General features: G+C 43.7%; 1 protein-coding gene across 5 annotated transcripts in view; it reads right to left on the minus strand.

Annotated features, from left to right (window-relative positions):
* Window positions 1–4676: 4676 nt before the first annotated feature.
* Window positions 4677–27245, minus strand: part of LOC115162457 (serine/threonine-protein kinase D3-like) — a 71876-nt gene continuing 49307 nt past the window's right edge. For 4 of the 5 annotated variants that reach the window (XM_029713769.1, XM_029713766.1, XM_029713767.1 and 1 more), the window contains 16 exons: window positions 27046–27184; window positions 22475–22606; window positions 21183–21346; window positions 20181–20373; window positions 19970–20047; window positions 19689–19869; window positions 17521–17722; window positions 11447–11723; window positions 9040–9095; window positions 8531–8603; window positions 8252–8358; window positions 7960–8121; window positions 7090–7188; window positions 6711–6978; window positions 6185–6270; window positions 4677–6012 (listed from right to left, as the gene is read on the minus strand). In XM_029713769.1, coding sequence (XP_029569629.1) covers window positions 5839–6012; window positions 6185–6270; window positions 6711–6978; window positions 7090–7188; window positions 7960–8121; window positions 8252–8358; window positions 8531–8603; window positions 9040–9095; window positions 11447–11723; window positions 17521–17722; window positions 19689–19869; window positions 19970–20047; window positions 20181–20373; window positions 21183–21346; window positions 22475–22606; window positions 27046–27184 — 2391 coding nt within the window. In that variant the 3' untranslated portion in view covers window positions 4677–5838. The remainder of the gene's footprint in view (window positions 6013–6184; window positions 6271–6710; window positions 6979–7089; window positions 7189–7959; window positions 8122–8251; window positions 8359–8530; window positions 8604–9039; window positions 9096–11446; window positions 11724–17520; window positions 17723–19688; window positions 19870–19969; window positions 20048–20180; window positions 20374–21182; window positions 21347–22474; window positions 22607–27045; window positions 27185–27245) is intronic. The other variant, XM_029713770.1, reaches the window with a different exon arrangement.

Consider the following 27245-nt stretch of genomic DNA (forward strand, 5'->3'; position numbering starts at 1 on the left):
CTCAATTCGATTCTGAGACAACACAGTTAGAAGTACATGTTTATACGTGACGCACCAGAATGATGTACAACTCAATCAAAATGTATTCTCTTAGCAGTCAAAGAAAATAAGTTCTCCTGTTTTGACCCCATAGGAAAAAGTTCAGAGCGCATAGCCATGGGCTTCTCTGCTGCTGTGTACCTCTAGGCTACCTTTGGAGAGTTGTGTGGTACATGGTTCCCAATGTCTCATAAAATCTGTTAGCATTGTTGTGTCAGGGTGAATAGGATCAGTGAGGCTCATGTTGCTGCTCACATCTTGAAGCGATTTCAGTGGAGCTGATAGCCAAGAGTTTTTTTTTATCAAAGAGCTCGTCAGCCTGAGGAGAGGAGGGGGAGGCTCACCAGTAGCAATTAGATGATTGAGTTACAGTGAGCCTGTCGTGATCGCAAACTCCGCCAATGATCATTTTGGAGCCTTCAGAGACATTTGAGACCTCAAGGCAAACTTGGTAAACTATGGCTGGCTGGCTATTTTAACTTCCTGGGAAAGTGACTCTACTCTCAGAAGATCTACATTGTGCCTATTACACAATAGCCTCTCCCCCTCATCTCCTTACTTCCCTGTGGTAGGCACTACACAGGCTGCTTCTCCAAGTGCTCTGTGGTTCAACAATTACATCCATGCTGAAAATGGGATTTGACATGTGGTGCCATTATAATGGAGTAGTTAAGTCCTCCCTCCCTCACTCTCTCTCTCTCTCTCTCTCACACACACACACACACACACGCACACACACACACACACACACACACACACACTGTTCTATTCTACTGCATTATATTCTGTTTTATTCTACTGTATTCTATTCTAACCCCATGTTTACTGTAACTTGGGACACAAATGATTGTGACATTTCATCTAACCATGCATTACACTACAGCATTGTTAAATATTCGATTCTGATTGGCTCGAATTGCATTCTACTGAGTGCATTCTACATTTGGGTATGCTTTAATATATCAGTGTGACAGATTCACTTTACCGACCGTGTCTCAGGTAAACCTACGTTCTTGCGCTTTTATCTGCTCAACGACCGCAGAGTTGGACCGCAGAGTGAAGGAAAAGCAGCCAATAAGTGCTCAGCATATGTGGGAACTCCTTCAAGACTGTTGGAAAAGCATTCCTCATGAAGCTGGTTGAGAGAATGCCAAGAGTGTGCAAAGCTGTCATCAAGGCAAAGGGTGGCTACTTTGAAGAATCTAAAATATTAAATATATTTAGATTTGTTTAATACTTTTTTTGGTTACTACATGATTCAATATGCGTTATTTCATAGTTTTGATGTCTTCACTATTATTCTACAATGTAGAACATGGTAAAAATAAAGAAAACCCCTTAAATAAGTAGGTGTGTCCAAACTTTTGACTGGTACTGTATATATAAAACACAGGAAATCATGTTTTTGTCGACACTGGGCCTTTAACATAGCATATGGCTGAAGTAACAGTAACGCTAATTATTTTTATTTTGTCCCACAGGCCATTTGACCAGAGTGGATTCCTTTGAATCCATAAGAAGATTTTTCAGCATGTTTGATGCCATTCCATTTGCGCCGTTCCGGCCATTATTAGGAACCGTTCTCCCCTCAGCAGCCTCCTGTGTCCATAGTACAATATACAGTACATATTTGAGAAATATAACAGAAATGTAACAAAAATAGCATAATTTTCTGAGCTACGTATACTACATCTCTTGGCAATTTGTTAACACTTTACTGGTCAAACACATTAGCAGTTATCAGGTACAATTGATTTCTTAAAGACATTTATATAAACTGTCCTCCTACTGTAAAGCATGGATTCACAGAATGAGTTAAACCTTAATTCAAAGAACATATCAGCCATCAGTCTCTAGCTACATGAACATGAGCTACACCTTTAAACTGGAACTGAGCTATACCTTTAAACTGGAACTGAGCTACACCTTTAAACTGGAACTGAGCTACACCTTTAAACTGGAACTGAGCTACACCTTTAAACTGGAACTGAGCTACACCTTTAAACTGGAACTGAGCTACACCTTTAAACTGGAACTGAGCTACACCTTTAAACTGGAACTGAGCTACACCTCTAAACTGGAACTGAGCTACACCTTTAAACTGGAACTGAGCTACACATTTAAACTGAGCTACACCTCTAAACTGGAACTGAGCTACACCTTTAAACTGGAACTTAGCTACACATTTAAACTGAGCGACACCTTTAAACTGGAACTGAGCTACACATTTAAACTGAGCTACACCTTTAAACTGGAAGGTCAAAGTGATTAAATCATGCTGTAAAGTCAAACTGAGAATTTGGATTTGAGTGTTAGACAAATCTAGTTTTATGACACACAGAAACTGAGACTCAATAGGCATGTAAAGAAGTAGAGTTTTTTATTACATTTGTATGTTCTAAAATATACAAAAACACTGACACCTGCCAATCCAGCGGCAACACAGACAGGAACAGGAGAATGGGAAAAGATTCACCTACGTTCTCCCAAAATAACGCTGTTAGGGCCTGAACCAGGATCTATGCTCCCAGTTAAAAGCCCATTCCAACACCATAGGCTTTAGGCTACATGTTTGTCTAGGGACTGTTTGAAATGGACACAGGCATTGAAATGTAGTTAATGGTCATCATAACCGAATGTTAGGTGAAACATCCTTTGGTAACCTTGGAGGAGACAAACTACTCAAAAGCAGTACAGGAATGTTAGAGACACGAACAGCCCAGTGCACTTTAAATATTCCAGAAGTAAGGGTGTTTTAACTGTCATATTCAAAATCAACTCCATGAAAAAGTAAAGATATTAAACATTTTGAACATTTTGTAGAAAAACACAGTACAAATATGTTTAGTATAGGCTATTCTTTCCATTCACTGTCAGACACTCATCAAAGAGTAAAATGTGTTTCTCGTCTCTCAATTTGCTTCAAAAATTCAAAGGTAAAAAATTGAGCAATGGTGTACAGCTTGAATCCATGCTTGGTATAAGCCTTCATCATGCCAATATGGAGCCCTTGTAATGAAGGCTTAGTCCCATGATGAGCTCCTGTATTGAGATCATTGTTGTTGGTATAACCAAGCCTCTTTCACATACAGTTGAAGTCGGAAGTTTACATACACCTTAGCCAAATACATTTAAACTCAGTTTTTCATTCCTGACATTTAATCCAAGTAAAAATTCCCTGTCTTAGGTCAGTTAGGATCACCACTTTATTTTAAGAATGTGAAATGTCAGAATAATAGTAGAGATAATGATTTATTTCAGCTTTTATTTCTTTCATCACATTCCCAGTGGGTTAGAAGTTCACATACACTCAACAGTATTTGGTAGCATTGCCTTTAAATTGTTAAACGAGGGTAAAACGTTTTGGGTAGCCTTCCACAAGCTTCCCACAATAAGTTGGGTGAATTTTGACCCATTCCTACTGACAGAGCTGGTGTAACTGAGTCAGGTTTGTAGGCCTCCTTGCTCGCACACACTTTTTCAGTTCTGCCCACAATTTTTCTATGGGACTCAGGTCAGGGCTTTGTGATGGCCACTCCAATACCTTGACTTTGTTATCCTTAAGCCATTTTGCCACAACTTTGGAAGTATGCTTGGGGTCATTGTCCATTTGGAAGACCCATTTGCGACCAAGCTTTAACTTCCTGACTGATGTCTTGAGATGTTGCTTCAATATATCCACATAATTTCCCATCCTCATGATGCCATCTATTTTGTGAAGTGCACCAGTCCCTCCTGCAGCAAAGCACCCCCACAACATGATGCTGCCACCCCTGTGCTTCACGGTTGGGATGGTGTTCTTCGGCTTGCAAGCCTCCCCTTTTTCCTCCAAACATAACGATGGTCATTATGGCCAAACAGTTTTGTTTCATCAGACTAGAGAACATTTCTCCAAAAAGTACGATCTTTGTCCCCATGTGCAGTTGCAAACCGTAGTCTGGCTTTTTAATGCCGGTTTTGGAGCAGTGGCTTCTTCCTTACTGAGCGGCCTTTAAGGTTATGTCGATATAGGACTCGTTTTACTGTGGATATAGATACTTTTGTACCTTTTCCCTCCAGCATCTTCACAAGGTCCTTTGCTGTTGTTCTGGGACTGATTTGCACTTTTCGTACCAAAGTACGTTCATCTCTAGGAGCGGTGTGACGGCTGCGTGGTCCCATGATGTTTATACTTGCGTACTATTACTTGTACAGATGAACGTGGTACCTTCAGGCGTTTGGAAATTGCTCTCAAGGATGAACCAGACTTGTGGAGGTCTACAAGTTTTTTATTCTGAGGTCTTGGCTGATTTCTTTTGATTTTCCCATGATGTCAAGCAAAGAAGCACTGAGTTTGAAGGTAGGCCTTGAAATACATCCACTGGTACACCTCCAATTGACACAAATGATGTCAATTAGCCTATCAGAAGCTTCTAAAGCCATGACATCATTTTCTGGAATTTTCCAAGCTGTTTAAAGGCACAGTCAACTTAGTGTATGTAAACTTCTGACCCACTGGAATTGTGATACAGTGAATTATAAGTGAAATAATCTGTCTGTAAACAATTGTTAGAAAAATTACTTGTGTCATGCACAAAGTAGATGTCCTAACCGACTTGCCAAAACTATAGTTTGTTAACAAGTAATTTGTAGAGTGGTTGAAAAACGAGTTTTAATGACTCCAACCTAACTTTATGTAATCTTCCGACTTCAACTGTAGATAGCTATTGTAATACCTTGAGGGGTAGTGGCCCCATCACCAGGTTTGGCTCGAACCCTGCTTGGAATGTACAATAGTCAAGCCACTTTCTAGACAACGAAGTAGAGTGAACCACAATGATAAGACAGCCATTACAAAAACAGATGAGTTATTGGTCATGAGAAGACAGGGAAATTGAAGATTAATAATTTCAATTAGCTGGATTCAGTCTTTGGTCCCTGCGCCTTTTGATTTACTTGCTCACTGTTTATGACAGGTGCTCTGCTAAAGGCTTTGTATTGCAGTCATTTTCACAATCTCTATGCTACTCACCTAGGCATTACTGTATCAAGCTCTTAGCACAAACTTTAAGTTGTGATGCAGTCAACACTTTCTGTCATTCTGTCATTTTCTCTAGGGAACCTGATGTAGCAGCTTTAACTTTTCAACTTCAAATTGTTAGGCTTGACGGTAGTATAGTGCAAAAAATCTACCTCCCATTAGTAAAGTACAACATCTACATGCAAATGATAGTTCCAGTTTCATACCGTCAAAGGACATGGTTTCAAAACTGTCTTGGAATAAGCACAAAGTTGTGTTTGCAAATACCTACGCATTCCAATCTTTCTGTGGATACAAATCCCTTGTGATAAGTGCCCTTTAAGCTCACTACTCTGTAAGCCCTTCACAGGTAGAATGGCACACCATTACTCACTCCTAATGTTGAGGAAATGATATCCCTTCAGCTTTAATTGTCCTTTGGTTTGTAATAATGATGTATTTCCCAAAAGGACCAATGAAGTTGAGCTGGAATGATTCTACAAGATATGAAAAAACCCTAAAAAAACCAAGAAATGTCTTTCTCCCAAAGTTTTTGGTTCCACTGCGGTGTCCAAAAGAAACAGGGGCCTCCACAGAGCCGCCTGTCTGCTCCCTGTGGCAGTATGTCTAACCACCGAGTCTTGGGTCAGAATCCCCTGTCACACAGTCCCTGCACAGGGGTGTCTGACCCTTTCCCAACCAGTTTTAGAGGGAATGCTTCCAAAGGTCAATAACCTGCAGAGGTTCCTGATGTTTTCCTCTTGGCCACACCTGTAACCTGTAACATGGCCTCCTGGCCACTAGGGGCCCTCCTCCATATCGTCCAGGTTGGGCGCCATAATGAAGTGTTTAGGGTGGACCAGGCTATGCTCGTCTGCATGCTCCTCCCAGCGCACATCGTCACTCTCGTGGGTGATGTAACGCTCGCCACGCCGTGTCTCAAACTCCCTGAGGTCCAGCCACGTCTGGTAGTCCTGAGAGAGAGAGAAGGAGTGAGGGAGAGGGAGGGGGGAGAGGGAAACAGGAGTTACAGCAGGGATCCAATACAATGCCTGCCTTGTTCTAGGTCACATCATGAAACGTGTGTGAATGTTTTGTTAGATGTGCCTGTGCACTGCTTACAGTATAATTAAGCTATTATAATACCTGTAGCCAAGGATGGCTGAGGGACTTGTCCACACTGTACCGCTTCCTCATCTTCACTTGTAGGAGGTTGTTAATGAGATCTGTAGCTGTGAGAGGAAGAGAGACTTCATGTTAGTCTCAAAGTGAGAGGTAGACATGAAACAACAGTGCTGTCTTTCTACCCACACGTCTGGATCTACCAGCGTGGTTTTCAGACCCTGCGGCTCTTTGACTTTTCTGTTGTGTGTGGTTTACATGAATCACTGACAACTCTCCCGAGTTGCCCCAAATAAATATCCCCCGCATACACCTACACTAGTGTATATGAAAAACCATAGTGCAACCTGATATACAAGTGATAACGAAGACAAAATAACTTCCAGTAGCTTCAAATGACTGCTCGTTGTATCACACCATCGGTCTACTTCTTTAGCTGTATGACTGGACTCACTAGTTACGTTACACGCTTTACAGAGATGTTTGTCCTCAATTGTCTTCCTTAGCATTCATGCATTTGAATATTATTCAAACGGGTCTTTCTTCCTACCGTCTGCAGAGATCTCCTTCCACGGCTGGGGTGGGTACATGAAGGCAGCGTTCTGGATCTGGTCGTTAATGTCCTCGTCCTCGTTGAAGGGGAATGTCCCGCTGAGGCTGACGTAGACGATGACCCCCACAGACCACATGTCCAGGGAGCGGTTGTAGCCCTTACTACGCAGCACCTCTGGGGCCAGGTAGGCCGGGGTACCCACCACCGAACGCCTAAACGACTTCTCACCGATGATACGGGCAAAGCCAAAGTCACACAGCTTAACCTGCCAGGACACACAACACACAGCAGAATGCTACATTGTCTCCCCCATACACATACAAGCAATATTTTGCTAGAAAGATAGCAAACTTGTCTGACAGGTGAGATGTTGTACCTGTGGGAAGGGTTCTGCTGAGGCCAGCAGCACGTTCTCTGGCTTCAAATCACAGTGGACGATGTTCTTGAAATGCAGATGTCTCAAAGCCACCAGGATCTGTTACAGAAAACAGCCAAACCCCCATGGGTTAGCGAGATCAGACCACATAATACCACATAATGATCTCCTCATATAACAGTATGGACTCCCTCGCAAAATATAATGGAATGGATAATGAGAGCTGCATAAGTATTTTAGTAGTTCACTAAGCTATTTCTAGGATGGTCACTTTCTTAGTTTCCATATGGACACATGACCTCATCACTGTCTCCTCTCTGCTGTAGTGTAATCATCAACTGTAGCTGCTAGTGCTGCATGCATGTTTAGCTGTGGTCCTCGAACAACTCCATGCTGCTGCCCGACTCCTGACTTTGACAAAGTCCTGATAAACCACATCAGACCTGCTGCTGTTCATTTTCATGTGCAGCTCCATGCCTAATGAACCCGCTCGTGTTTGGCCCCGGGGCCCCTCTCTTCTAATCAGCCCACAGACCAGAGGCCAGGCAGCAGAGCAGAACAGCGCACCACTATGGTACCGCAGGCTGTAATCCCGGCCATGATGCCATCCAGACCAGCCTGTCCCGTAAACAATCCCCCCGTATCCATACACCACAAGAAGAAACAGGCCCAGGGCTGAGTCTATTACTGCTTATATAGACTACCACACCACGAGAGAGAGAGAGAGAGAGAGAGAGAGAGAGAGAGAGAGAGAGAGAGAGAGAAAGTGGGGGAAAGATGAGGGAGGACGAGAGAAAGTGGGGGAAAGATGAGGAAGGACAGAGAAGTAGAGGGGACGGACGTTAGAGAGAAGTAGAGAGGAAGACAGACCTGTGTGACCAGGAACTTGGTGACGCGTTCTGGGAGCTTGCTCTTCTCACTGGACAGGATCATCTCCAGCATGTCTCCATGGAGCTTCTCCATGACAACAAACACCCTCTCAGGCGTCTCGAACATACACTCCAGGTTGACGATACCAGGATGGTGAAGGTTCTAAACGAGTGAACAAAACTTTAGCTTCAACACTCCATACTGTACCACGTTGCAGTTTCACTGTTTGAAACTCAGCAAGAATGACTACTGTATACATCTGACTGGTACAGCATGAGGGTCTATGTGTTACCTGGAGAATGGCCACTTCGTTCCTCAGTTGGCTCTCCTGCTTGGTAGGAAACCTCATCTTGTCAATCACCTTGATTGCCACATCTCTTCCAGTCTTTCTGTGTTTCCCTGCCAACAGAAATAAATAATGAGTCAACATGTACTTATATTGTATACTGTATAGTATCATTAAGATAGATGTGAGTACCTGGCATAAAGTGGGTGTGTGTTTTGGTTTGGGTTGAGAGAATACATTATGTTTAGTTGCAATACATCAAAACATGGATATCCAGGCACATACCTCCATACACAATCCCAAACTGTCCAGATCCTAGCACCTCATCAGAGAAGATCTGGTAAACAGAGCTGATATCCTACAGAGAGGGAAACACTTCTGTATTACTGCAGTGTATTATCTTAAAGGGTATTACTAGTGCTAATATACATTAAACTGTCGATTTATACTGTTATATCATTGTTAAATAGATGCTGTTGTATTGGTATGGTCATTGATATGACAAATGGGTCACTTTCACTCAATGCACAAGTACAGTACGTATGAAAATCCCCCTTTCCCATAAGTGTATCAGTGACTTCCTTAACTTGTTTTAAATATAGATTTTTTTACAATGGACATGCAATGTTTAATGGTCCATGAAGAATACAGAAGTATCCGATTTTTTTTTACGACTGCACACACGCACACACACACACACACATATATACAGCTGAGAAATTGAGCAAGATTGAACACACACAAACACAACTGAGAAATTGAGCAAGATTATCTGAAAAAGTGACCACACTCACCACATTCTCCTGTATCTGGCAGTTGGACACAGATATGCTGATAGACACCTCTTGTTCTAGAGGGGGAAACCAATGCAGTGTTTACTTTAAACAACTGTACATTACAAATGCATAAAGGACCCAATGCATTCCTAATTAATCATAAACAGAGATGCATTTCTCACTTTGTTTCCATGTCCTTCAAGCCTACCACAGCTGTAACATTACATTGCACCATAATGACCCTGTATAATTGATTGGGGAAGATTTGTTTTATCGAACAGCATAACTATGTGTTACATTTCATAGTTAAGGTTATGAGTGCCTCTTGAGGCCAATATTCAGTCATGAGGTTCCCAAGTCATGTTTTGCCAAAAAATAAAACATAATTGTATAATCAAATAACAGTCTCAGCTTTCATCTTCTCTATGGACAACAAAGTATGCCCACCTGTACTTACTCATTGGCTAAGGACCATATTGTAGGACTATAGGGCAAAAGCCCTTGTTGTCGTTTCAGAGTGGTTGGATATTGAGGGGTAGTGAGGTGGTGGGTCTCATCTGTTTGGCATTGCCACCCTCACCATATGCTTTACACCAGAAGGTACAGCCAGAGAAATGGCCTCCGGGGACATATAGTACATGAGCTGGCAGGCAATGGCGCTCCTTTAATCTCATATCTACTCTAACAGAAATGATTAATAAACATTAGAACCTGCTATGGTGATGGTGAGCACTGAACCAGAAGTGTGTTCATTTCATAGCCGAAAGGGAAAAAAAGACCACTCGTCTGATTCAGCCATCTTCGTGATTAGAATATGCATTAGTGTATTGGATGCGATGGAAGAGGAACGCACATTTTAACACACACAGATAATCCCCTGAATCTACGTCAGGTTTCAGGTGTTGCACCATGTGCCCACAGGAGAGCGACCGGTTGAACGTGCAACCTTGGCTCCATAGCTTTTAAGACAGGCGTCAGCAACAGGCAAACCCGCAACTTGGTTATTTTGGTCGCCCCAAAGTTTTTAGTAAAAATGTTAAAGTAATCATAAACAAAAAAAAGAGGGGGGGGGGTAGTTTTTGGAGAGAAACAAAAAGACTCCAAAATCACCAGGAATTGAGCTAAACATTTGTTCAATTTAGGAAATCTGTTCCCAAGTATTCCCACAAAAAAATATATATATCTCACCTTAATCAAGGTATGACATTTTTATTATTTTCAAATACATTCTCTTTTTGTACAATTTAATATAATTACGCCCAACCATCCAATCCAACCAAAAACGCCCGCCGCTGGATCTAGTTGATGATCCCTGCTCTAAGATCATCACCATCATTATCATAATAATGATGATCAATTTGATTGGGTGGCAGGAAGCCTAGTGTTCAAATACCAGCTCAGACGGGATAATCTGGTGCGGAGTGAGCCGACAACCGGAGGGTTTCTGGCATCATCCTAGATACCACCGCCTGTCGTTGTGCCCTTGAGCAAGGCACTTAATATCCTATAATTGCTCCGGGGCGCTGCACTGCAGTTAAGACGGGGTCAGCCCATTGCTTCCAGCACTTCGGGCTATGAGTGTGTTTCTCAGAGTGTTGGGTTGGGAGCATAAAGACACATTTGCGTTCTTTGTAAGTTAATGAACAACAAAGTACATCTTATCTTATTATCTTATGATTATCATTACAGGAGGGAAAAGGTCAACCACGGCTTCACAATTCAAGGCTTTGCTGTGTCTGTAGGCACAGTCATTTCTGATGATGCCTTTTTTGTTATCTCAAAACAAGACTGACTGCTTTCTCACTCCAGAACAGCACCGCACTTGACCTTAACTCAGGGCTCCCGAGTGGTGCAACAGTCTAAAGCACTGCATCTCAGTGCTAGAGGCGTCACTACAGACTCTGGTTCGATTCCAGGCTGTATCACAACCGGCTGTGATTGGGAGTCCCATAAGGCGGCGCACAATTGGCCCAGCGTCGTCCGGGTTATGGTTTGGCCGGGGTAGGCAGTCATTATAAATAAGAATTTGTTCTTAACTGACTTGCGTAGTTAAATAAAGGTTAAATAAAAAAACTTTAAAAAAACTTGGGGATTCAAGCATATAATAGGGTCTCTCCTGACCCACTTGACACTCATGTAATATATCAAACCACTAAATGACCAATATCGGCAATGACCTATTTTATGGGCACAAATAGTACTATTTCCATCGCTCACATAAACTAATCTCATACCACCTTTCCAGTGCTAGTGCCAATAGCTACAATATGTCAAATACATGTCATCGCTACCTCTAATCGAAATAACTACTGTATACACACTATGATCAGTAGCCTAAACCAGAGCAATAGCCAGTCAGTACAACTTCCAATAGCCTTAGCCACATGTCTACCATGTTAACAGTAGAGAAAGGTACTGTACTCACTGTGGTCCTTCCCCTGCCTGGCTGCGGTGGCCACACTGGGCTGGGGTGTGGCAGGCATCAGGGCCTGCCGGATGGCCTTCTCCCAGCCCTGGGCCACCTCCATGCCCACGCCTGAGGCTGTCAGCGCGGGGCTGTGGTATTGACCCCCGTTGTTCTCCCCAACGTAGTACACCATGGTGGAGGTGATGATTTCAAAGCAGTGTGGGTTGCTGCCCTGGGCAAGGCTACTGAGGTCCCTCGACTGTTCCACCTGCAGGATCTCTGAGAGAGGGATCTCCTGGGGGCCATGAGGGAGGGAGGGGTGAGAGAGAGAAAGAGAATGAAAGAGAGAGAGAGAGAGAGATCAGGACCATAACAGACAAAAACAAAGAAAGCCACGACATCATCGCTAGTGATTGGGGAGAGAGAGGCACAGAAGACCAGTACAACCATGAATACAACCATGAATACAACCATGATACTCAGAAAATACCAGTCCAGTGAATACTCAAAGACAAGAGAAAGACAGAGAAAGACAATATTCACTGAATCAATTACTCACAAGATAGACAGATCAGACGGAAGCAGACACCAAATCCCCCGTAAAAGTCAAGAGGTAACCGCTGAAAAATCTCCCTCAGCTTAGCACGCGTATCAGAAAGAGTCATTTAAAATGGGTCCTAGTCCCTTTCCACAGTGTAGTGTATCCACAGCCCCTGCATAGTGCATAGCCTTTATCTGACAGCCCCTTAGAAGATATGTGGTGCAAAGGGCAGTTTGAGCACACTTTAAACGTCCCCCTTCTCTCCAGCCTCGCTGTCAAATGCAAATCAAAGAAGAATGAGGAAGTCCCTAGCCAGTAGGAGTCCCTGTAGTGCCTCGTCTCCCCATCCTCCTCCCCTTTGGGTACCCTGAGCGTGGCTCACCACAGAGTGTCAGATGAAGTGGTTGTGGTTAGCAGGGCCGGCACACATGACCCAGGCCCGGGCCCATTGAAGAGAAGAGGCCCCATGATTACAAGGAAGGACACCAGACCCCTATCTGGGCACGAGCCGCCTCGCTGCCAGACACCAAGACGCGAGACAGGGCGACTACCATCGGACACCAAAAACCTCGGGGAATGGGAGGGGAGGAGGGTTGGGTAATCTCAGTGAAGCTCCCTTACCCCCATAAAAGGGTTTTGGAAACCACAAGTACAGGGGTCTCGTCTTCAAAAAAGAAGCCTATATGACTTCCAAATGTAGAAAACGGAGGCCATCTGATGCGTCGCCACACAATCACCACCACTAATCAGATGACTGGAGGTAGAGAGAGGAGAGGAGGGGACAGCCACATGACAGTGGGCTAGGGGCTGAGAAGAACAGGAGAGAGAGAGAGCGAGAGAACGAGTGAGAGAGAGAATCAGCCACCATTGACCATCGTTGTTATATGTTTACTTTGACAACATAAGTGTTTTACTTTCCATGTCAATAAAGTACATTGAATTGAATTGTATTGAGAGACAGCGGGTGGAAACGCCCAAGAGACAGAGGCTACATTGGATAACCTAATGTCACCACTGGCCCAATCTGTACACACACTAGCAACAACATATAAAACAGAACGACCCATATGACAATATTTGAGAGAAGAATAAGAAAAACCCCATTCACAAACAGCTAGTCTTCAATTAGTCTCCTGAGCGTCTTTAAGTACTGAGCGATGAGCTGAGTGCCAAGTTGAAAATAAACGATAAGGTAAAGCAGCCTTTCCTATCCACTGTTGTCACTACTGGGAAGATGGAGGGTGTGTCGGTTACAGCTACTCTGGGAGAGTGGAGCTCAGAGTAGAAAATACCTGTTAAACTTGTCGAAAATGGCAGTCCTAATGTGGCGATCAGGTGATCATACAAACACACTTTATTAGCCTCTCCATCTCACACACACACACACACACACACACACACACACACACACACACACTGAGCATCACACAAAACAAAAGTAGCTAGAAACCGTGGCAACAGAAACACTGTCACACTCTCTAGCCGCAATCGGGGGAGGTGTCAAAGTGAAACAGTCACGTGGTACAGAGGCTGGTACAGGCTCCCAGTTGCAAGGCTGTACTGCCTTTACACAGAGGGAATGAGGACTGCCTGCTTGCCTGGATACCTCACTCCCCAGTGTCTAATTAAACAGCTATTAAGCCCCTGTGGCATGGTAAAGACTGCCTACACCACCGGTGTCACCACGGAACTGTCACACACTCTCTGAAGCTGGACTTATAGCACTTGGAACTCATAATTACACAGTTCACTTTGTGTGTCAAATGTATTTGAACTGGACAAAAAATGTTTATGGTGATGGTTTGGTAAGGCATTTGAAAGAGGATATCTGATTAAGATAGTGATACAAGAAGTTACAATGTATTTTAGAAATGTGTTGGACATCCCATTTATCAGATTTCCCCAGCAAAAACCCTTAACATTTTCAGAGTAAAATACTGCTGATGACAAACAAGGTGGCTACAGACAGAAGCAAAAGCCCTTTCACTTTGCAGCCCCACAGAAATGTCAGTGGACTGCTTGTGAAACCACAGGAGGCAGGCTGGGGGATTTTCTCTGTGTCACTGACCTCACTGTAGTTTACAATTGCAAGACAGCAGCCCCCAGTCTTACTCACACCACCACTGACACCCTTACATTCAGCAGGCCCTTTTACATACTGTACACACCAGACAATAAAACACATCTTGAAATATCAGCAACAAAAAAAAACAGGTCAATTTATTTAGGGGAAATTCTGTGTTTGGTTGAAACCATTCATTGGGTTTTAGACACTGTATAGACTCAGATAAATGTCAACGAATGGTCTAAGGTTATGTTGTTCTGTGATATTTTGAATAGATTGGAAGAAAGTTCAATGTAAATGCAGACTCTCCATTTCATTCCACCATGCCTCTGGCTATGTTAGGCAATAGTTGATCTGTGGTGTTCAAATGAAACACAAACACAAAGTTAATTTCCCAAATCAAATGTTATTAGTCACATGCGCCGCATACAACAGGTGTAGGTAGACCTTACAGTGTAATGCTTACTTACAAGCCCCTAGCCAACAATGCAGTTAATTTTTTTTAAATTAGAATAAGAAATAAAAGTAACAAGAAATTAAAGAGCAGCACTAAAATAACAATAGTGAGACTATATACAGGGGGGCACCAGTACAGTGTCAATGTGCGGGGGCACCGAAAAGTTGAGGTAATATTTACATGTAGGAAGAGTTATTAAAGTGACAATGCATAGATGATAACAACAGAGTGTTGCAGCGGTGTAAAATAGGGGAGGGGGGGCAGTGCAAATAGTCTGGGTAGCCATTTGATTAGATGTTCAGGAGTCTTATGGCTAGGGGGTAGAAGCTGTTTAGAAGCCTCTTGGACCTAGACTTGGCGCTCTGGTACCGCTTGCCATGTCAATAAAGTAGTGCCTTGCGGTCGGAGGCCGAACAGTTCCCATAAGAAGCATTGATGCAACCAGTCAGGATGCTCTCGATGGTGCAGCTGTAGAACCTTTTGAGGATCTGAAGGTTCTACAGTCTCCTGAAGGGGAATAGGTTTTGTCGTGGCCTCTTCACGACTGTCTTGGTGTGCTTGGACCATGTTAGTTTGTTGGTGATGTGGACAGCAAGGAACTTGAAGCTCTCAACCTGCTCAACTGCAGCCCCGTCAATGAGAATGGGAGCGTGCTCGGTCCTCTTTTCCCTGTAATCCACAATCATCTCCTTTGTCTTGATCACGTTGAGGGAGAGGTTGTTGTCCTGGCACCACACTGCCAGGTCTCTGACCTCCTCCCTATAGGCTGTCTCGTTGTTGTCGGTGATCAGGCCTACCACTGTTGTGTCGTCAGCAAACTTAATGACGGTGTTGGAGTCGTGCCTGGCCGTGCAGTCATGAGTGAACAGGGTGTACAGGAGGGGAATGAGCACACACCCCTGAGGGGCCTCTGTGTTGAGGATCAGCGTGGCGGATGTGTTGTTACCTACCCTTACCACGTGGGGGCGGCCCATCAGGAAGTCCAGGATCCAGTTGCAGAGGGAGGTGTTTCGTCCCAGGGTCCTTAGCTTTGAGGGCACTATGGTGTTGAACGCTGAGCTGTAGTCAATGAACAGCATTCTCACATAGGTGTTCCTTTTGTCCAGGTGGGAAAGAGCAGTGTGGAGTGCAATAGAGATTGCATCATCTGTGGATCTGTTGGGGCGATATGCAAATTGGAGTGGGTCTAGGGTTTCTGGGATAATGGTGTTAATGTGAGCCATGACCAGCCTTTCGAAGCACTTTATGGCTACAGACGTGAGTGCTACGGGTCGGTAGTCGTTTAGGCAGGTTACCTTAGTGTTCTTGGGCACAAGCACTATGGTGGTCTGCTTAAAACATGTTGGTATTACAGACTCGGACAGGGAGAGGTTGAAAATGTCAGTGAAGACACTTGTCAGTTGGTCAGCGCATGCTCGCAATACACGTCCTGGTAATCAGTCCGGCCCTGCGGCCTTGTGAATATTGACCTGTTTAAAGATCTTACTCACATCGGCTGCGGAGAGTGTGATCACACAGTCTTCCAGAACAGCTGGTGCTCTCATGCATGTTTCAGTGTTATTTGCCTCGAAGCGAGCATAGAAGTAGTTTAGTTCGTCTTGTAGGCTCGTGTCACTGGACAGCTCTTGGCTGTGCTTCACTTTGTAGTCTGTAATGGTTTGCAAGCTCTGCCACATCCGACGAGCGTCAGAGCCGGGGTAGTACGATTCGATCTTAGTCCTGTATTGACGCGTTCCCTGTTTGATGGTTCATCGGAGGGCATAGCGGGATTTCTTATAAGCAGTCCCGCTCCTTGAAAGCTGCAGCTCTAGCCTTTAGCTCAGTGCAGATGTTGCCTGTAATTTATGGCTCTGGTTGGGGTATGTATGTGCGGTCACTGTGGGGACAACGTCATCGATGCACTTATTGATGAAGCCAATGACTGATGTGGTGTACTCCTCAATGCCATCAGAGGAATCCCGGAACATATTCCAGTCTGTGCTAGCAAAACAGTCCTGTAGCTTAGCATCTGCTTCATTTGACCACTTTTTTATTGATCTAGTCACTGGTGCTTCCTGCTCTAATTTTTGCTTGTAAGCAGGAATCAGAAGGATAGAATTATGGTTTAGATTTGCCAAAGGGAGGGCGAGGGAGAGCTTTGTATGCTTCTCTGTGTGTGGAGTAAAGGTGGTCCAGAGTTGTTTCCCTCTGGTTTTACATTTAACATGCTGATAGAAATTTGGTAAAACGGATTTAAGTTTCCCTGCATTAATGTCCCCGGCTACTAGGAGCACCACCTCTGGGTGAGCGTTTTCTTGTTTGCTTATGGCGGAACACAGCTCATTCAATGCTGTCTTAGTGCCAGTCTCTGACTGTGGTGGTATGTCAACAGCTACGCAATAGCTCGAGACATCCTTAAATATTGTGTACCAGCTGTTACTTACAAATATACATAGCCCGCCGCCCCTTGTCTTACCAGACGCCTCTGTTCTAGCCTGCCGGTGCAGCGTATAACCAGCCAGCTGTATGTTGATAGTGTCGTTGTTCAGCCACGTCTCCGTGAAGCATAAGATATTACAGTTTTGAATGTCCCATTGGTAGTTTAATCTTCCCTGTAGGTCATCTATTTTATTGTTCGAAAGATTGCACGTTTGCTAGCAGAATGGAAGGAAGTGGGGGTTTATTCGATCGCCTATGAATTCTCATAAGGCAGTCTGCCCTCCGGCCCCTTTTTCTCTGCCTCCTCTTCACGCAAATCACAGGGATCCGGGCCTGTTCCCGAGAAAGCAGGTTATCGTTCGCGTCGGCCTCGTCAGACTCGTTAAAGGAAAAAAAGGATTCTGCCAGTCCGTGGTGAGTAATCGCAGTCCTGATGTCCAGAAGTTATTTTCGGTCATAAGAGATGGTAGCGACAACATTATGTACAAAATAAGTAAAAAAAGAAGTTACAAACAATGCAAATAAACAAACAAAAAACACAATCGGTTGGGGGCACGAAAAATGTCTGCCTTCTTCTCCGGCACCATCTTACCGCCATCTTGCTCTCTCACCTTATAGAACTTGGCTCCAGTGTCGTTCTGGAACAGGCTGAGGCTCTTGGTGTCCAGCCTCCAGTAGTGTCTCTTCCTCAGGTTGTCTCTGCTGGTGTAGTGGACCATCCAGCCCTCCCTCACCATGGTGGAGCTCCTCCTCTTGGTCTGTTTGATGGACTGGACCACCCGCATCAGAGGGATGTTACTGCTGGTGGATGGGCTGGAAACACACACACACAGCACTTTTTAAGAAAACATTTGTCACAAAGTACTTAGCAGCAACCTGGACCTGAGCAACAATGGAAAGGAAGCAAGGAAGAAGTTAAATAGCTACAGTTGAAGTCGGAAGAATACATACACCTTAGCCAAATACATTTAAACTCAGTTTTTCACAATTCCTGATATTTAATCCAAGTAAAAATTCCCTGTCTTAGGTCAGTTAGGATCACCACTTTATTTTAAGAATGTGAAATGTCAGAATAATAGAAGAGAGAATTATTTATTTAAGCTTGTATTTCTTTCATCACATTCCCAGTGGGTCAGAAGTTTACATACACTCAATTAGTATTTGGTAGCATTGCCTTTAAATTGTTTAACTTCGGTCAAACGTTTTAAGTAGCCTTCCACAAGCTTCCCACAATAAGTTGGGTGAATTTTGAGCCTCGCACACGCTTTTTCAGTTCTGCCCACACATTTTCTATGGGATTGAGGTCAGGGCTTTGTGATGGCCACTCCAATACCTTGACGTTGTTGTCCTTAAGCCATTTTGCCACAACTTTGGAAGTATGCTTGGGGTCATTGTCCATTTGGAAGACCCATTTGCGACCAAGCTTTAACTTCCTGACTGATGTCTTGAGATGTTGCTTCAATATATCCACAAAATGTTCCTCCCTCATGATGCCATCTATTTTGTGAAGTTCACCAGTCCCTCCTGCAGCAAAGCACCCCCACAACATGATGCTGCCACCCCCATGCTTCATGGTTGGGATGGTGTTCTTCGGCTTGCAAGCCTCCCCCCTTTTTCCTCCAAACATAACGATGGTCATTATGGCCAAACAGTTATATTTTTGTTTCATCAGACCAGAGGATATTTCTCCAAAAAGTACGATCTTTGTCCCCGTGTGCAGTTGCAAACCGTAGTCTGCCTTTTTAATGGCGGTTTTGGAGCAGTGGCTTCTTCCTTGCTGAGCGGCCTTTCAGGTTATGTCAATATAGGACTCGCTTTACTGTAGATATAGTTACTTTTATACCTGTTTCCTCCAGCATCTTCACAAGGTCCTTTGCTGTTGTTCTGGGATTGATTTGCATTTTTCGCACCAAAGTACATTCATCTCTAGGAGACAGAATGCTTCTTCTTCCTGAGCGGTATGACGGCTGCCTGGTCCCATGGTGTTTATACTTGCGTACTATTGTTTGTACAGATGAACGTGGTAAACAAAGGTGTTTGTAAATTGCTCCCAAGGATGAACCATAATTGTGGAGGTCTACAATCTTTTTTCTGAGGTCTTCGCTGATTTCTTTTGATTTTCCCATGATGTCAATAAAAGAGGCACTGTGTTTGAAGGTAGGCCTTGAAATGCATCCACTGGTACACCTCCAATTGACACAAATGTTGTATATATTTTAATTTTACCTTTATTTAACTAGGCAAGTCAGTTAAGAACAAATTCTTATTTTCAATGACGGCCTAGGAACAGTGGGTTAATTGCCTTGTTCAGGGGCAGAACAACAGATTTTTACCTTGTCAGCTCGGGGATTCGATGTTGCAACCTTTCGGTTACAAGTCCAACGCTCTAACCACTAGGCTACCTGCCGCCTGTCGCCGGTCAATTAGCCTATCAGAAGCTTCTAAAGCCATTACATCATTTTCTGGATTTTTCCAAGCTGTTTAAAGTCACAGTCAACTTAGTGTATGTAAACTTCTGACCCACTGGAATTGTGATACAGTGAATTATAAGTGAAATAATCTGTCTGTAAACAATTGTTGGAAAAATGACTTGTGTCATGCACAAAGTAGATGTCCTAACCGACTTGCCAAAACTATAGTTTGTTAACAAGAAATTTGTGGAGTGGTTGAAAAACGTGTTTTAATGACTCCAACCTAAGTGTATGTAAACTTCTGACTGTAACTGTCTTTGTGTACAGAACTATTACTCAACGTACAGCTGTCCCAGTAATGTAAATACCTGATGGTCTTGATGGGCTCCTCGTCCTTCTCACGGTCCAGGAAAGGAGAGTCTATGTAGAACATCTTGTGTTCTGGGGTTGAAGGTTCCTCAGAGTCATCCAGTAGTCCTCTGGTGCTCTCCACATCACTACTGTCCACCTCCATGGTGCTGTCAGAGTCAGGCCCTGGGCTGGCAGGCTCTGTGGACACACACAACGACAGATGTGCTACTCAGCTACTGTATGACTCATGACATGGGCATGATATCAATGTGAAATCAAACAGGTAAACAGAAACTACCTCCATCGAAGGAAACCTCGCCCAAGCAGTCTCTTGGTACCTTTGATGCACACCGCTTATGGCAATTGAATTTACAATCTGAAGAAAGTATAGAAAACATTGATTTAATAGCACAATTTGGAGCTCCAGCGACAGTAAGGTAAAGCGGTCAAGGCAGATAATGACAGAGGGATATACAGAGAAACAGAGACAAAGGAAGGTAGGATCTTACCTTTGCACTGCATGCCCTGGCGGAACAGGCCCTTGAGCAGCCGTTTGCAGTACTGACAGATGGTTGGACGGGTGTAGGTGTGGATGGCGAAGGTGTGAGGCACCTTGACTCGCCCCAGCACCATCTTCTCCATCCAGATGGGCCGGCCACTCCACGACAGGATCCTCTTCCCTGCCTCCTGGTGGGAGCGCTGCTGCAGGGGACAGAGGGAAGGAGAGGAGGAGGTGGAAGGAAGGAAGGAAGGAAGGAAGGAAGGAAGGAAGGAAGGAGAGAGGGAAGGAGGGGCAGATGGAACAAGTATGTGAACCAAGGGAAGGGGGAGTGAGGGAGAGATGAAAAAAGGAAGGAAAGACATAGCAAAAGAGGGAAGGAGGGGAGGGATGTCGGGTCCGTTCAATGAAAGAGACAGCAACACAGTACAAAATACACAAACATGGGCTAGAATTAACAAGTGTTTCATTTCATTAGTCTACGTAACTGAATTTGCATTGACCTTTCATAAGCACTGGTCACCATTGAGAATATTCCATCCAGCTAGCCTCCATCCAGCTAGCCTCATACAAACAAGTTTCATAATCCTAGTTTATTAAATTAAATTTGCTGTCGTGTTTCACAATAAGATATTTCAAGAGATTTGGCAGACGAACTTAGACAATTGATAAGAAACAACAAGACATGACCTAGTAGTTGATGTTTTGCCAACTGACAAATGTGTCTCAATCAGAATAACAGTTAGATTACAATCACATTGAACATATAAGAAAGGAACTGGTTAGAACTGGTTAGTAACTGTACTGTAGATTAAAACCCTACAGTACATTCATAAGGGACGTTGAGGTACACCATTTTCACTTTGTAAGCAATAAACTGTGCAAGGGTGTAACTTTATAAGGAAATGCATTTACACAGCCCCTTTCACTGGGTCTCAAAGCTCTTTACATTGTACAGAATGTATCTTTACCACAGGACATCTCTCTCCACTAATGGAAGCGCAGGTCTTACCTCCTCCAGGACGACCACAGCATGTTCGGTGGGACCAGGGAGGGGCCGGGGGACTGAGAGCGAGGGGCCCGGCGGGGACACGTTAGACAGACGTCTCTTCCTCACCCCACTGCAGTTGTTGGGGATCTTGAAGACACAGCGCTTGTGGTAGTTCAGCCCACAACCTGGAAGTACACAGGACACAGGCGTCACTAATTACACATGAAGAACAACACACATTCTGTACAGTACATGCTACACGCAACAAACACAAACAGACTGTTTCTTTGGATGTCGGCATTGGGGCTTGATAAACTCAGCAATGCAACACTTCATACTCAGCCATATACATGTCTTGAGATATTTGGGAAGACATACTGAGACACCTTAAGACACGTCCTGGAATAATCAGTCTCAAGAAGGAAAATCAGTACATTCGTACAGTAGGGCAGCATCAATTTGATTCTTCCCACCATTCTCTTAAATGTCCACAAGAGGGCTCTACATGCAGTCAATGGATCACATTCTTCCACGGAGAAAGTTTTAAAAGCTTTTTAGTGGCATGAAAATAGCAGGGAATCAAATAGATTTGATCCACTGATAACAAACTACATGCAATTCTACATTCCACATTTCCACATTTCAATGTAATTTAACTAGCTATAACAGTCCAATTATTTCCTCCAATCTGAGTGTCTGTTGCATTCCTGTCCTGACTGGCCCTGGGGAAGGTTGTGCGACACTGACGGGCAGGCTGGATCCATCTGAGAGGTTAGAGCAGCAGCACTAAAGAGCCTTTGAAGGCTGAGTCCAACGCTTGGCATCAGTACACTGGGCTCCATTCAAAGAGGCCGGCTCTTCAAAGGCCGGCTTTAGTAATGGGGGGAAGTCACACACTCCACTGAGGCTTCCTGCTGCACGGCCCTGCCAGCCTTAATGTACCCCTCAGACTGGACCAAGAGAAGGGCCTGTTTGATTTGTGTGTGCTTGAGTGTATGAGTCAGGTGAAAATTTGACACCTTGGGCTTAGGTTCACAGTGCGCCCCGGCTTTGATGTGAAAGAGTGCTTGTGTGAGTGTGTGCCACAGGCGGCCGGTGGCACCTTAATTAGGGAGGATGAGCTCATAGTAATGGACGGAACGGAATCAATGGAACGGTATCAAAGACATCAAACACATGGTTTCCATTCCATTCACTCCATTCCAGCCATTATTATAAGCCGTCCTCCCCTGTGTGTGTGTGTGTGTGTGTGTGTGTGTGTGTGTGTGTGTGTGTGTGTGTGTGTGTGTGTGTGTGTGTGTGTGTGTGCTTACCTTCACATTTGAGCCCCTGGCGGATGAGGCCCCATAGCATCTCCCCACAGTAGTCACAGAAGGTGGGCGCTTTGTAGGAGTGGACATATAGAGCATGGGGCCGGATCTGGAAGTCCCCTACTGTGGCTAAAGCTGCAATGCAGAGACAACTTAAAACAAAAACATGGCAAACAAAACTAAAGGAAAGCAAATAAACTTCAAACACAGAAACCAAAGAATGAAAAAGACAAAAAGAAGAAGAAAAGGAATTAAGTGAATATGTTTCGTGTACACTGTAATGCAAAGGAATGTGATGCTGTTTTGTCATCCGTTAATAGTCAGATGATCTGGTATGTCTGTGCGCATTGAACTAGCTAGAACTCAGATCCAGGGAACAAACTGTTCACACGGTGGAGTCAACGCATCCATATCTGACAGTCTGACCTGGGAAGTACCCTAAAAGCTCATATGGGAGGCAGTCAGGAACAGCAGGAGATGCCGGAGGGAAAATATGCTCTGTTCCGAGGTCATGGTTTTTCTCACTAGGGCCAGTGCTATAACATCCCATTAACAACACAGTGCTACAACAGCCTCCTTACAGTAGGGGTCAGTACAGCAGAAATGAACAGCAAGCTACAAGGTTGTCTACTCCATTATCTGTTTCAGAGTGATCTGGCATTACAGAGCACACTAAAGACCAGACAGACAGACATTCAACAGAACAGGACATTCAACAGAACAGGATCACATAATGATAATGGGTTATTGAGATAATGAGTTCATAGTATGGTTGAGTTTATAGCTGTTGTGGTTTGTGTTAGGGGGACTTCATGAGGTCATTCTTGGATGGGACAGTTAGTTCACAGGAGTGACTCATCCAAGATGTGAATAAGAGATAGCTATTTGCTACCAAACCTGTGCAATTACATCCCCTAAGGACCAGACCTGGCAGTGAGAAGTAGCAGAGCAGGTCCAAATCAAGATAATCTATACAGAGAAGTCTCTTTCTCACAGTTCTTTGGCAATAATTTATGCTGTTGTGGTGTTACCACTGACCAACAGGGGAATCATTATCTTTTATACCAGAATTTAGGTGGAAAACCCTGTGTGAGGTCACTAACTATTTGTGTGGGGTTTTGTGTTTCAGTGGGTTTATGGCTGTTTTTTTCAGGTTGAGTTCTCTAATAATATGAAGATGTTCTATTATTATAGTATTATCTATTATTATATTATAGTTCTATTATCTATGTTGACTAGGACGTTACTTTAGCTAATATGGTGACAATGATGTAGGCTGTGTGTAGCGGTTATGATATGATTTGGCTTGGAAAGGTTTTTTAGCCTGGTCGCATACAGCTGATGTGTTGTTCATTGAAGTCCACAAACGAAGGGAAAAGGTGAGAGGAGTAGAGTGCATTGATGCGAGAAGGAATACAAAGTGGCTACTATGAAAGTGAACTGTGTTTATGCGTGATCAGGGGTGTATTCATTCTGCCGATTCTGTTGAAAAATGTTTCTTAAACGGAAGCAAATGAAACTGGGATAAAAAATACTTGAATTTGTCCAATAGAAACTCTTGTTTGCAACTGTTGGACTAATGATTACAACCTAGATAAGCTAGAAGCAGACAAGAGTGTGCAAGGCCGGCGGTATTGAATGTGTCACTGCCTGTCCATGTGTCACAAATCTTTCTCTCGACCTACTTTGTAAACTTTCACTCATAGGCTAGGTTGTAGCAATCTCATGATGGGTAAAGGGAAAATTAGAGTATCACGTAGTAGCCTAAACCTATCAATGTTACATTGAACTGGGTGAATGGAATATGGATGACAGTCATCCAACATTTTGTAATAGAAATAAGGCCATGCTCATGATAAAACAATTGTCCTCCCTCATCATAAACGGCACTGACCACCACTGAACTGTATAGATATTTCCACCCAAAAATAAGCTGAAATGTGGTTGCTGATAACTTGAACATGGTTGTCTTATTGATTAAACAGTTTATGTCAGGGAGAATTTGTTTCTTTGAAAGTAACTTTCTCTATGGTTTAGCAACAGTAAACAAGCTAAGGCAGGGGTTCTCAAACTTTTTCATTCCAGGGACCCCTTTTGTGGTAGCAAATTCATCAGGAACCCCCTCATAATCAGAACACAACTCGAGTAGCATACAATGAGTTTTAATCTGACTTTGGCAGTGAATGGCCGGACGAACCAAGTTTTGGGCCCTGGGAAGGAACATTTTAAAGGCCAGCCTCTCTGCATCAGAGAGAACATTTAACAGTTTTCAAGCTAATTTCCTGCAATTCTACAGACTTTGTCATGTGGCAGAGATTTTTGTTGTTGTTGATGTTGCAGTTTTAAAGCTAATGTCCTGCAATTAATTTAAAAAAAGTTATACATGAGGCAGAGAGAAAACTAATACTAATTGGGGGAATACAAGAACTGTGATACCAATATCCCTGTTATATCCAATATCCATGTTGCCCAGGGTTAAGAACATACATTGTAGATGAATAATATTACACTGTATTACATTACACCCTCTAAACTTATTCCATGGATCCCTTGGCCAAAATGTGTCTAATCTGTTGTTGTCAGTAACATTCCTAAAAACAATTTTGGGGAAAATTGGATATATTTATTTATCTGGCAGCGGACCCCCTGCACACCACACTTTGAGAACCCCTGAGCTAAGGCATGAGACATCTGAAACAAAAAATGTCTTTAGAGAACCAGATTTTGGGTTAAACTTCAAAGCGGAGAAAGAACTTAAAAAAATCACATGCCATCACACTGTTCATAGCTCCCTGGCACAAACACATGAAAGAAGGTATTCATGGACTTTTCAGACACATCAAGGAAAATGAACGGCCTCAACTTTATGAAATGGAGTTTGAGATATTTTGCATCAATCCCCTCAGAAGATTGAGCCAATAAAGAGTTTTTCACAAGCAGCAGGCCTGAAATCAATGTGATGTCTGTTTGTTTTCATTTTTGACTAATCAGGCTTCACAAGTGTCCATCAGACATAAGATATAAAGGTTATTGTTTGTAGCATTCTTCAAAGACTAAAAGATCTATAAAATAAATATCATTTTCACATGTGTAAACATCCATTTTGTATGTCATATCCTGTAAAATAGGAGGGAAACTGAGTGGGAAACAAACAGTGAGTGGGATTCTTAGAGCAAACAGCCCTCTCTCCATGTCCAACCCCCTGGTTAGGGATGACCTGTCCACTCTTTTCAGAGCCGCCCTGCACATCCCAGTATGTTTATACTCAGTTGGTCCACTACAATCACTTACTGCAGAGAAAACAAGCCAGGCCCTTTGAGTCCAGCGCCAAGAGAAATCAGCTCTGGCCTCAAACAGTGAGGGAGGTTTTAGAGCAAACCAGAGCTGTTTGTCTCTCTCAGTCACATAACTGAACAACAGGTCTCAAAGAATTCACCGAAATGAATGGTGTGTTTTAAAGTATTAATTTAAACGAGAAGCAACTAAGGGAAGGATAAATAGTATAATTAGAAAATTCCTGTTTTCAGTCTGCCAGACTAGAACAGCAACACATTTCTGAGATTGTATTGCACCAGTTTGACACACGTTGATCTCCTCAGCAGATGTAGGCCAACTACAAGGTTAAGACAAAGTAGCAGTGTCGGTGTAGAGCTTGCGGATGTGGAATTACTCTGACCTCACACAGTCATCCAGGTGCGGCACTGAGGCTGACACCTGTCAACCGTCTGAACCCAGAGGGAAGGAGACAGAGGAAACCAGTGGTCTCATGGATACACTCGCCTGGGGCTCACTGATATACACCAGCAGATCAGATCGATCCGGGACCAGAGTTATATTATGTCTGGATCCATGCAGACAATGCTTCTAGTTCTACACCAGGGAGAGAGGGATGTCCAGTCCAGGTGCTTCCCAATAGAGACGGATGGAACAGAATTCTTTTACAAGACAGTGTTTGTTACACTTAATAGTCAGCAGGAAACTGAAATCATGTGGGACAGGAAAAGAGAGGGGTGTCACGTCCTGACCAGTAAAAAGGGTCATTTTGCCATAGTAGAATGGTCAGGGCGTGGCAGGGGGGTTGTTTTGTGTGTTTTGTTGGTTTGTTTCAAGGGGAATTTGTTCTAGTTTTCTGTTTCTATGTTTCATTTTCCATGTGTGGCCGAGTATGGTTTCCAATCAGAGGCAGGTGTCTTTCGTTGTCTCTGATTGGAAGCCATACTTAGGCAGCCTGCTTTCCTTTGGGTTTTGTGGGTGGTTGCTTTCTGTTTAGTATGTTAGGATACCTGACAGAACTGTTTGGCTGTCGTTTGTTTTTTCTTTGAAGTGCTTCCATTTAAAATAAAAGATGAGCACTCAACACGCTGCACCTTGGTCTGTTCACTACAACGCCTGTGACAAGGGGAAACTAGCCACCTGTGTCTCTGGAGGTGCGCTTTAGATAGGAGTGAAACAGTACTGTACGGCACACAGATCTGATTTAGAGAAGCCTTACTGAATTAGTACAGATAGCCTACAGAACAAGTGAAAAAGTGAATAAAAACCATTAGAGCTGAACTCAGATCAGTACTACTCACCAGAGAGCACCACCTCTATCAGATCTCCCTCGTGGATATCCTCTGCTGTCGTCAGCCTCTGGAGGATGTTCTCAGAGTTCAAGTCATGGCGGAAGAGCAGGATTTTGTCATACATGCCAAAGAAGCCACACTCTGGGAACTGGGGAGGAAGAAGAAGAATAGTTGTGAGTATCCACTATGTGCAGAAGACATTGGGTGGG

The sequence above is a fragment of the Salmo trutta genome, chromosome 25 (assembly GCF_901001165.1).
Source record: "Salmo trutta chromosome 25, fSalTru1.1, whole genome shotgun sequence".
Classification (NCBI taxonomy): Eukaryota; Metazoa; Chordata; class Actinopteri; order Salmoniformes; family Salmonidae; genus Salmo; species Salmo trutta.